This window comes from Crotalus tigris, unplaced genomic scaffold (assembly GCF_016545835.1).
Source record: "Crotalus tigris isolate CLP2741 ecotype Arizona unplaced genomic scaffold, ASM1654583v1 scf7180000018691.1937549, whole genome shotgun sequence".
NCBI classification, from domain to species: domain Eukaryota; kingdom Metazoa; phylum Chordata; class Lepidosauria; order Squamata; family Viperidae; genus Crotalus; species Crotalus tigris.
This window is the reverse complement of record NW_024097150.1, coordinates 1,591,180-1,603,745: the sequence shown is the minus strand read 5'-3', so window position 1 is coordinate 1,603,745 and position 12,566 is coordinate 1,591,180. Positions and strand designations below refer to the sequence as shown.

At 36.3% G+C, this 12,566-nt stretch overlaps 1 protein-coding gene across 1 annotated transcript in view; it reads right to left on the bottom strand.

Annotated features, from left to right (window-relative positions):
* Positions 1 to 655: 655 nt before the first annotated feature.
* Positions 656 to 12,566, bottom strand: part of FRK (fyn related Src family tyrosine kinase) — a 59,450-nt gene continuing 47,539 nt past the window's right edge. The window contains exons 6-8 of the mRNA XM_039355520.1: positions 10,152 to 10,333; positions 6,531 to 6,696; positions 656 to 3,380 (exon numbers count right to left, since the gene is read on the bottom strand). Of these exons, the coding sequence (XP_039211454.1) occupies positions 3,166 to 3,380; positions 6,531 to 6,696; positions 10,152 to 10,333 (563 nt within the window). The 3' untranslated portion in view covers positions 656 to 3,165. The remainder of the gene's footprint in view (positions 3,381 to 6,530; positions 6,697 to 10,151; positions 10,334 to 12,566) is intronic.

Here is a 12,566-nt window from a genome sequence, read left to right as displayed (position 1 = left end):
ATAGCAATTGGCTACTCAACTCCACTTGACTTATGCTGAATAAGTCCTCAGGAATTTTGAAGAAACTTTCCATGGAAACAAGCCCATTCTTCTAAGTTTGAGCAGATGAAAGCAGGAAGGCTTTTGTCTAGACAGTCGTATGATCTATAAATATGAATATGAAAGAACTTTATAAAATGAAATCAAAACTTTTTTTATTGAAAATTTTTACAGTTTTACAATAAAATAATCCCCCTCTCCCACCCACCCCCTAAATGAAGTCAAAACTTGATTAAAACTGAGCCAATGTATTTCAACTGCTTTTTCTATTCTTGCATGAATCAGACAAACGTAATTTGCCATTACAGGTATAAAATACTAACGTGGAATTTTTGATGGAATCAAATCTATCAATCAATCTAGGAGTAGGGTTGAAATATACATTAACTGAGCATGTGATGAAGTGAATTGCTCTTACAAGTCCTTCTTTCTTTTCATGCATCTAGAAAAAGAAGAATATGCCAATAGAACCAAGTACATTAGAGGATTAGCTATATGAAAAACACACACGGGACTTCATTCCACCTGATCCAGAAAAAGCAAAATTTGGAGGACCATTATCTTGATTTTTTTTCAGAAGGAGCATAAATTCCCAACAGCAGTCATAATGACATAATTTCTTTTCTTTCTTTTTTTCTAAGATTCGTTAGGTTTTGGTTTTGTGGATAGCAGCTGCAACAGTTGGGTTCATACATCTCATTAGGATTAAATCAAAATGTGGGTCGTTTGGTTAGGCTTTAGCATGTTGTATGAACTAAATCTCTGTGGCTTTTCAATCAACAAAGGTTAAAATAACCATAGCTTAGACTGGTCAAAGAGTCAGGCTATTTTGTTGACAGCTTGGCCATTCAAATCTACTTAATGCTAGAGATTTAGCTTCATTATAGGACAATTTGGAAAACTTTTTTCTCCAATGGGAAAAATATAATAAAAATCTCATTTTGTTACATTTTTTAGAACTGTCGACTCATTTTTAGATTTTATTAGAATCCCTCTACCTCTCCTGCATCATTCATTCACCGTCCATTACATGATTGTGTTGTTTAATGGTGCTTACATCTTTTCATTTACATATGTTCTAGCCCATCAAGGATAGAAACAAAGCATTTTGTTTATTCCTGAAATAAAATATAGCACGAGTACATTCAACAATTAATCTAAGTCTACATTTTTATAAGCAGTTTCTCACTGCCAATTAAATACATCTCTTTGATACAATATTGAGAATGGAGGACATTTTTTTTTTTTTTTTAGAATGGACTAAAACCGAATATGCAGTTGCTGATAGTGGTACCTTTCTTAGCACCACAGCGGAAAAGAAACAAAGCAAACCAATGACATTATTTGTTCATAGATAATGGCTTCACTGGTGTTATATCACCACATTGGCATTGTACTGAGTAGTCTTGTCCCTCTCCAAATAACTGACTGGTGTTCTTTTTTCAGTGACCCCAATAAAAAATTGAAATGTAGAACCTTGGATTTACACCCAAGGCTTCAGAAATCAAGCTCATGTCACAGTTAGAAAAGATTTGTTCATCATAAAAGAATTGTTTGTTATAAAGTTATTATTATAAAAGATAAATTTAACTAATGTGAGAGGAAGATTTCAATCTATACTTTATTTTTACTGCAAGTGATTTTTTTTTTACCATATCAAAGGGTGATGCTTCCAACACGCAAGTCTGATCTCTGATAATACCTGCAGAAGTTAAACACAATCTCAAGAAAGTAGAATATACTTTCTTTTTTTAGTGTCAAAAAGTAGACTTTTATGGATTTGCCATTTATAGAAAATGATTTGCCAAAAATAACTGGCAGCATGGTTCTCAATAAGACAAACTAAAAGAATGCACAATGAAGAAAAAAAATAAGCTAGATGTCTAACAAATAGTACCTCTATCTGGAGTTTTATTTAACATGCCAATGTTTTACATTTAGATTTTTTTTACAGTCCTAGAAGTACAATCCATGTACCTCAAGCAGGCATTTCATAAAAAGGATGAGTGGCCCCAATACAATCAGCATTGTGGTCCATGATCAGACAAATTAAAAACAGAAATCCATCTATATCAGAAAATTGGTTGACAGAATTATTTGAAATCACTGCTTGGAGGCAGCTGATCCTTATTGAGAGCTTGTTAAAAGAAGTAGAGGCTGGCACGCTAATGCATATACAGTTGTGTACTATTTGATTGCTATAAAATTACAAAGACTATATTTATGAACTGAAGCGCATCACTTGACTGCAAAAGAAGCCCATTATCTGTGCAGATTGTGTTTCCCCAGGTAAACTCTTTTTTTTTTTCCTAAAATAAATACATATCCATTGCATGGGTGCAATCCCGACATCTAATTCAGGATGGCCAGAATTGTAGCTGCAGTATATGTACAGAAAAGGGAAATATGTATAGAAATATGTATAGAAAAGGAGACAAAGCATTTTTATGGATAGATTATCTATAAGCACAATCACATACTTTCATAAAAACAAATCAATGTGATTTAACAGATTACTTGTGGAATCTGGAGAATAATGCATAATCATTCTGAAGTATTAAAGGTAGTGCTACAATGCCTCTTGTGTGGCAGCTGTTTATGATTTGTGTTCTTTACTATCTCTTGTTTAAATAATAAATAGAAGAATAACTTCACTGTACAGCTGAGAGAGAAAAAAAGATCCTGCCTATTTCAGTATTCTTAATCTGACAGTACAAATGACTGCCATCAAGACTGTGGCATAATGTCACAGATTTTAATAAACACACATTCCTTGGCATTCGCCACTATTTTAAGCTCACCATTTATTTACTCTGAGGTTAGATTGATCTCAAGTTACTTTGGTGAAAATAGCAGCTTTTGTTTGATGTAGCATGTAATAGCCTAACAAATGCATTATTCTTACAAAAAAGGTTTTCTTTCTTCTAGTCTCAGTGCAGAGAGTATGCACCTATGTGTATGGGTGTGTGTTTATATGTGTGTGCATATATGTATCTGTAAACACACACACACACACATACACATGTACACAGATAGATTTATCTTCATTCTACAACTTTGACTTGAAATGATTTTTAAAAATTCCTAAAGGAAAGTTGTTCTTGAGCAGTAGCAACATGTATTCATTCAATGTATAAAAGTATTTGCATCTGCATAAGATGTGGAATCCATGTCATAATAATCTTCTAATCTCCAGTGCAAGGTTTCAAAGGTTGGTCGTTCACTGGGTTCGACGTTCCAACACTGTAGCATAATGTTGTACAATTCTAGAGGACAATTAGCTGGTTGAGGTATTCTGTACCCTTGATCCAGTTTCTGGAGCACTTGAAAACCCATCAGACCTATGATGTAGTTTTAAAAGATTAGCAACGATACATGATAAACATGCTAACTTGAAATAAAATGGGAGGAGGATGCATTCTCAAGGATACATTCTTTTGTACAAGACTTCATGCTTTCTAGCATCTCTGCAAATTAGTATCTTTAGTACAAGAAATAATTCTACCCATTTAAACTTAATTTTTAGTTTGGAACAAATGTGGAAAAGCTCACACTGAGAGTTTTGGGCTTCCCAACAGGATCATGTAACTGACTCAAGAAATATGGCTGTCTTTGCTGAAATGTCAGAAATCTCTCCCTGTTTATTGTAAGGATGCCAAGAATATTATCCACAAGTTCCTGAAGTGATCAGTTTGCCTAATGGTAGAACCGGCATTGCTTCAGTTAAACAAATATTGTCTGGACTCGGATAGAGCATGACAGCTAATGTTTCCTTTCACTTGGGGTGGAGTGGGGGCACTTGATACAATAGGCATCTCTCATAAACCAATTGCAAAAATTGTGCATTGCATGTCACAATGTAACCTCTAGTCATTCATATTTCCATTCTGGGATCAAACACAAGTACAGTACATAAGCTAGGGGATTCATACTGCAATATCATTTTTTTTTTCTCTTGAGCTCCTTCTTTCCCTCCCCTGCAGATGCTTATGGTTCTTGCAATGTATGAATATAGCCACTGGGACTTAGAATTACATATGAACCAGGGCATTCTGGCTTAATCCACAAACAATAATTAATAATGTGGCTTAGAATTATTAGCCACCGTAGCAGAAGACATAAGGGAAGACCAGGAATACCAATCTTTTCAGGTTGTAGGTTGACTGAACAATAACAAAGGGGAAAATATGTTTGCTTATATAGCTACAGGGTCCTTTTAAAAGTATAAAATATAACTTGTGCTGGTTAACAACCTCAATAAAGTTAAGTAAGTATAAAATATATCAGATCTCATATGAGAAAATAGGTATCCTGAAACACCTGGTTCAACTCAGTGGACCTATTTAGATGGTATCTCCTAGACATCTTATGGATCCTATTCTGTTCAGCAGGGATTTGGGGAATTTCCAGCAATTTGGTCAGCAGTTTTGTTGGCTGCATAGATAATTTTTGGAATTCAGAGGCAACATAGGCATTTGCAGGATTGCTCTTGAGCTGCTCTCCCCAAGTGTCAATCAAAGGCTGTTCCTTATAGAACAAATGCTACAACTGATGACTGGAGTCACACTGTGCGAAACAAGGAGTGGCATTGTTATGTTTAAGTCAAATTTTGAGCTTACACAATAGCAATAAGGCTAGTGAAGTTTTGCCTGGGCATGGGACAGAAATAACATTGTTATGGATGATCTGTAAAAGGACCCCTCCTGATTCTGTAATTCTGTAACTGATGCCAGCAGACATGCATGAGTCAGCTCCAAGATATAAATCAGACCAAGAAATGAACTCCAAGTTAAGATGAAAATGACTTTAGCATTGATAACTAACACCTGATAAATTCTCAAAGATGTATAGAGCCTGAGCATGGGGTAGGACTCGATGAACTCCAAGGTCCCTTCCAACTTTGTTGTTGAGGTTGTTGTTGTTGTTGTTGTTGTTATTATTATTGACATGTATGTTGGAAACGCATTTCCAAAGAAAGTGCTTTTTATCATCTTTGGTGGACTTGTGATAAAGCAAAGAAATATTGGGGCCAGATCCATATTACAAGGCAGCAGATTTTTAAAATGAACATAACATTGAAAACTGAAGCTTTTCTTTTAGGATTACTGAACAAGGAACTGGGGGGGGGGGATGGAACTTTCTTATTGTATATGCTGACTGCAGTAAGAATTCTTTATGCAGTGGAGGCTGAATCTCAGGAAAGACAATTTAGTCCAGATTGCAAAAGATCTTGGGGGGGGGGGGAGCTTCAAAGAAACTCTACTCTAGTTACCTCATTATAACTGAGGCTGGGGAATGACTAGTTTTCGAGAGTCCTCATTTGCCCCAGGCTAGTGTTAAGATACGTTCCTGAAATATCTGTTGTTCTTCTGTTGTCTTTCCTTTCTTTCTACATAGAATTTGACAAACTGGTGCAGAAGGCAGGTGCTAATTTGCTGACAAATGAAAACTGATATAGCAGAGTGATATCTAAATTGTAGAAGCTACATTGGTCCTCATAGGTTTCCAGGCCCAATTCTAGGTGCCAATTGCTGGTCCACATGCTCCAGTAAAATTTGCCCAAATATGCTGGCTTAGAGCACATCCATGCATCTCTCTTGTTTCGCTTGTCAAGGGGAGCAGGAAGACTAGCCTTCTCAATTCAAGCCCCCTGCTCTTTAATAGCTGATACCTCATCTTTCAGGTCAGACTCTTATTTCTTTATCTTTCAGGAAAGGTATAAAACGTGATTTTTCTCAGAAAATTTGGCAGAAGATGTCATCTAAGTGATAGCAGCGGGTTTTGGGTAATAATAAGCTAATTTAGCTGAAGATCTTGTTTACAGGTTTATGGTTTTATTATGTTATTGATGTAAGCTGCTTAGAAACTTTGGAAGAAGCCGTGGGCAATGAGAAGCAGAGACGGTCAAACTGATTCTTTTATCCAAAGAAGAGAATATATTTCATCTTGCTTCTATTTTGAACTTGCTTCCAGTTTTTGTGCTTGCAATGAAAAAGAAAAAAATGAAATCTTGATTTTGTTTTAGTGAATTAGGTAGGTTTATTGTTATAGGAATGGTTTGTACATATTGTAAAAGCAAAAACTTATATGATTGTAATGTTATCTTCTACTGTGCTAAAAAGAGTCGGAGGTTGGTGCCTTTTCCTTTTCTCTTCCCTCTCTACACTATCTTTTTTCTTTTCCCTCCTCTTTTTTCTAGTTTTCTATTACTTTTTTGAATTTCTCTTTGTATTTTATATTTTGACAATCCAATACAACTATTATTATAGGAAGAGGTACTAGGTAAATAGATATGAAAATAAATCTAGCAGGATTTTAATTGTTTGAGATTAGTGGTGGTGCAATTGCTGCATAGATTATCCAAGAGTTTCTCTTCCATAGAAAACATTGTAAAGTTTTATTAGCCTTTCCCATCAAAAGAAGAAAAGTGAGGATGTCTCATTAAAAAAAAAAAAAAGTCAAAAGCATGATTTTTCAAACAAAGCACTCACCTGCATAGGGCATTTTTCCATAAGTGATTATTTCAAAAATGAGTATTCCAAAAGACCAGACATCAGATTTAATGCTAAACCTATTCGAGCGAATTGCTTCAGGAGCCGTCCATTTCACTGGGAGCTTTGTTTCATGTTTGGCTTCATAGACATTTTCATTTTCTACCTATTTTCAGCAAACAAGAAACCATGTGATAAATGTCCAGATCTATACATTTCCACTATTGTGACGTTCAAATTAATTTAAAACCTTTTTTTTTCATTTGCTAACATTTAGAAAATCCTAATAATCATTACACTGAAATTGCTTGTTGATTGTTAGCTGAAATTAATGAAGTTTCAAGATGTTCCCTAAGAACCTTAACCAGCCAGGTAGAACTTTTGTTCCTTAATTCCTAGCCCTTGTTTTGTCAAGCATCCATGCAACATCAGTTTGGCCATGATTAATTGGGGCTTACTACTGTGAGTCCTGAATCTATCAGTGACAGTGGTGCAAGCTACCTATTGGCAGCAGAGCACAGGACTCATGTGAAGCCTTTAGCAAGAAGACAAGGTGACAGAAAGAACTAAAGCATTCAGAACCTTTGTTCTGTGATTAATTGCAAGCACCAACAAAACACTGACTTTGATCATCACTTAAACAGTTCCAGGATTTAAAAAGCAGACTCCAAGAAGTGCAAATTAATATATTTGTTCAAAGTGGCACCAATTAATTTAGGTGAAGTGAGCTGACAGACTCTGAAGAGTAAATGGAGCATTATTTAATTATATATTAGATTTTTTTTCCTGAGTGGGAGATTCTCAGTCATGTCTATGGAGATTCTCAGTCATCCAAGTCATGCATGGTTGTCCCAAAGGTGCTTTTTCAAGAGGCAACTGGACTTCCTTGTTTTTCTTTGAAGACATTTCACTTCTTATCTTCAGCTCTGACTAGAATCTAGATCAGTGGTTCTCAATCTGTGGGTCGGGACCCCATTTGGGGTCAAACGACCATTTCACGGGGGTCGCCAAACAATGCAGTCCGCCATTTTTTCCCCTTTTCCTTAGCTGTGCTACTCCCTTTTATTCTATTGGCTTTTGAAAGCCAATAGAATAGACTCTCTTCAATGACTCTCTAAAAATGCAAATGATCAGCTGTCTGCAAGGAATATAAATCCTTGCATTCCCCACCATCCAGTCAGAGCTGAAAAAGCTTCTTGAATGAGAAGCAAAACATCTTCAAAGAAAAACAAGAAAGTCCAGTTGCCTCTTGAAAAAGCACCCTTGGGATTTTTTTTTTTTTTTTTTTTTTTTTTGAGGTCAGCCTGCTCCCTTTCTCAGATGCATATTGTTCTGAGTTTCCGAAATGTAATATTCTATATTGGGTTTTTTTTTCTTATCAGGTGATACAGATCACCATGAAGATCTCTGTATCACTTCAGTGCACCTTTTAAAATTTAGACTACATTTGTACATCATGTTAGGGCAAACTGGTTGCCCCTGTTTTGGTCTCTCTGCTCTTTAGGGTAGATAAACAATTCATAGAAAGAAGGGCATTGCAAATATTTAACCTAAAATGTTAACATGAAAGCAGTTTGATAGAATCTTTCCTCTGAATCAAATATTATAATGAAATCATCATATCAATCTGACGGTTAAAATTTTAATTCAAAAAAGTAGCAAACATACTTTTATCTGAATCAGTATGAATCCATCCAATTGATAATGCATTGGATCATGTCATTTAAAAATGAATCAATTTAGAAGACCGAGCTGAATCACTTTTCCAAAACAAAATCACAAATTCAAAAATGATCTGTGAATGAGACGGGCAGTTTCTAAACTGTGTATGTGTGTATGTAGGCATGTGTGTGTGTGTGTGTGTGTGTATGCATACACACATATGTATATATAAGCACATATGTGTGTGTGTGCATATATATATAAAACTCCTTCCAAGATTTGTTTGCCATGATCAAAACTCTGATTTTTTCCCCCCATTAGAGTAAGCATAATTGGAACCAGCTCTTCCAAATGTAAAATACAGAGAAATTCAGTCTTAATTTATGCTACTGTTAAGTTACTCATTCTTCATAATCAAAACAAGGCCAAAAAAAGATAAATAGGGGAGAAAGCAATACCATCTTAAGGTGTCTAAGGCAGCCAGCACAAACTTAAACATTATTTTGCCTGAATATCTACTTCTTTGTCCCTGAAAGGTCTCACTCAGAACATATAAAAAATGCTGCCAATGCTGCCACTTGAACCTACAGTAATCCACCTACAAATTTTCTGTAGTATATTGTCTTGATTTGCTGGTTCCAGACAGTGCCTAATCCCAACAAGCCTGAAGCAAAAAACCAATCTGCAGAAATCAACTCACAACCTCTTGCCCTTTCATAAGTCAGCACATCGGCAGGAGGTGCAGCAGATCAAGGAATGAGCAGTCAGTGTTCTAAAAGTGCACGCTAAACAAATCACAGTAGGGGTTTTGTTTAGCCACTGCTGCTGCCAGGAAAATCCAGCTCAGAGAAACTGAGCAAGGTAAAATATCACATTTCATGGTAAATTAGAATTGTGTCTCTCTGTGACTTCCAAACATAGCCTTTGTCTCTAGCTACAGCCAAGCAGCTGATTCTTATGCTGGAAACTCTGCTACAATGATTATTGTTCTTTGTCCCCAAAATTAGATACCCTATATAGATGCTGCCTCTTTGTAGAGCAAGTCCACACTTGTAGATGTTGTATCACTTAGCACAGTGTTTCGTAAAGTGTATCTGAGGACAATGGGGGCGGGAAGATTTCTCTAAGACACTCTCGTGTGTCCTTGAAATCAAATTTATTTGCCAGATATTGAAGATATTTGCTAAAAATTAAAACAAAGTCACTCTTCTTGTTATTATTTTTTTCTTTCTTAAATTTTCTTTCTTTTTTAAAAATATATTTTTTTCAGGAAAAAATATTTATGTTAACATCTAATGGGTTTAATGTTGTAATTTTTACATGATTCTATAAATGGATCAATTTTAATTTTTAATATGGTGACTGTTGATAAATATAACCATAAATATAAAAAATATAAATATAACCCATAAAGGAAAGCTACTTCGGCATCCTTTGTAATTTTTAGAAGTGGGAAGGGTCTGGAGAGCCAAGAGTTTAAGAAGCACTGATCTAGGATATGATTTCTTAAATTATAGCAATAGCACTTAGACTTATATACCACTTCATAGTGCTTTACAGCCCTCTCCCAGTGGCTTACAGAGTCAGCATTTTGCCCCCAACAATCTGGGTCCTCATTTTACTGACCTCAGAAGGATTGATAAGCTGAGTCAAGTTTGAGTCGGTCAGGATCAAACTGGTGGCAGTCAGCAGAATTAGCCCGAAATACAGCATTCTAACCACCATGGGACACCATGGCTCTTTATATATATAATATTTATATCATATATATCAGCTTTTGAGCCTGAGCAGGGGGTTGGACTAGATGACCTCCAAGGTCCCTTCCAACTTTATTATTATTACTATTATTATTATTATTATTACTATTATTACTATTATTACTATTATTATTATTATTATATAGCTAAAGTATCCAAATATCTGAAACATCAGTTTAAAAATTATATTATTGTAGGCTACCTTAAAAACCCGTGCAAGTCCAAAATCTGCCACTTTGTAAACATTGTGATCACCAACCAGGACATTCCTTGCTGCCAAATCTCGGTGGATGTAATTTTGGGATTCCAGGTAAGCCATTCCAGAGGCCACTTGAGCTGCCATATCTACCTGTTCTGGCAAATGGATTCTGGAACCTGCATCATCTGCAAGGAAGGAATATTTGGAGAAAGTTGGGGAAATAGTCTTCTAGGCATTATTTGCAACAACAACAACAACTCTCTATAGGTATGCCTCGGACAGACAGATTCTACTTGGAATAAACAGCCTTGCAGATGGCCAGGCTCCATACCTGACTTGTATGTGGAAACCAACTGGCAGCCAATTCTGCTCATGCTGCATATGGCTATATTGAATGGTACCAGTCAGCATGCTGACCGTAACATTCTGCATTACAAGTATAACTGCCTGTTCAGTGCAGTAGTCCAGACATGAGGGTAAGAATGACAATTACCAGGTTGTTATGTTCTTGAATGGTAGACAGTTGGCACACCTGCCATAGCTAGGCACAGCTGTTCCAGCAGAAAGTGGCCCTTTGTAGCTTCGTAGCCACTTTCTCAACAACCTTCTCTAGAAAGGAAAAGGGAAGGGACAGGACTTCAGTTAAGTAATAGAACTGGGTCCAATTCTCCAAACTTGTCCAATAAAATTATTGGATTTATTTATTTATTTCATTTAAAACACTTATACGACTGTCCATCTTATGTCCAACTCTGGGCAGCTCCCAATCGACAATTAAAACAACATCACTAATAAAACAAAATAATACATATATCTAGGAAAACCACAAACATTAAAAATTGATAGCAGAGTTAAACTTCCACATGCAGTTACCTATTAAATCTTCTCATCCACCTCACCCTATCCCAGGGCTTAAAAGAAAAGCCAGGTCTTAAGGTCCCAAAGGTGCTTTTTCAAAAGGCAACTAGACTTTGTTTTTCCTTGAAGACGTTTTTGCTTCTCATCCATGAAGCTTCTTCAGAACTGAACTGAAGAAGCTTCTTGGATGAGGAAGCGAAATGTCTTCAAGGAAAAACAAAGGCCAGCTGCCTTTTGAAAAAGCATCTTTGGGACAAACCATGACCTGAATGACTGAGAATCTCCATAGACATCCAGGTCTTAAGAGCTTTTCAGAAGGCTAAGAGGGTGGAAATGTCAACAGAAAGGGCTAGGGAAGGGAAGGTCTGCCATGGAAAAGGCATGCTTCCTAGATCCCACAAGATGGCAATGTTTTGATCTACAAGGCTGTCATTGAGGATTTACTGCTCATTTTCCTTCTTCACCTAGCCAGACTGAGGCTGCAACAGGATGACTACAATACTTTATTTGTTTTGTTTTTTAACTGCTCAGGGAAAGTGGAACAGCTGGGAGACAAGAATAGAAATGAATGACAAGTACTGTAAGTGTTTCGGCAGATATCAAAGACTAAATAGCAGAAAGGAGACATTGTAATCACCAACTGCTACTGTTCCTTGAGATATGTGTGCTTGCTTTTTCCCCTGACCTTTTTTCTGCCTCAGTAAAATTTGTTTCTTCCATTGATTCTCTTTAGAGAAAGCACTATCGCATCTGCTTCGGCTTCACCCAATTCACTGAATAAGCAGATACAGCCATCATATTAATACTGCAGTTTTTGGGAGGTGAGAAGAAAGGTGAAGAGGATTTGTGGTTTTAAGAATCGGGTATTATAGTCAAATTATATTACACAGTACTGAAGATTAACTACCGAGAGGATCTTACAACAGTCTTATTGTAGTATGCGGTTGGGAGGGAATATGTTGGAGTAAAGTAACACATGAATGTTGTACAAAATATCCCACTATTAGTATGGCAAGTCAAAATGGGACTGAATCTTTCCTGCTGTTGAAAGTTGCATTTCTACCTATAGAGAGGATGTTATTTGCATCCACTTTTTTTCCCTTATTTTTTATGGTGCAGATCCCCAAGGATATAACATGCCACCTTCATATTGTATTTGTAAAGTCCCATTACACTTCTTTTAATAGATGATATAAAGACTTATCATGCAAAGATAAGCATGATAAAGGACCAAAATGGCAGGGACCTAACAGAGGCAGAAGAGATTAAGAAGAGATGGCAAAACTACACAGAAGAACTATACAAGAATGAGCTTAACATCCCAGATAACCACAATGAGATGGTCATTGACCTCGAACCAGACATCCTAGAATGTGAAGTGAAATGGGCCTTAGAAAATCTGAGCAACAACAAAGCTAGTGGAGGTGACAGTATTCCAGCTGAGCTATTCAAAATCTTAAAAGACGATGCAGTAAAAGTGCTACATTCAATTTGCCAGCAAATTTGGAAAACTCAACAGTGGCCACAGGATTGGAAAAGGTCAGTTTACATTCCAATTCC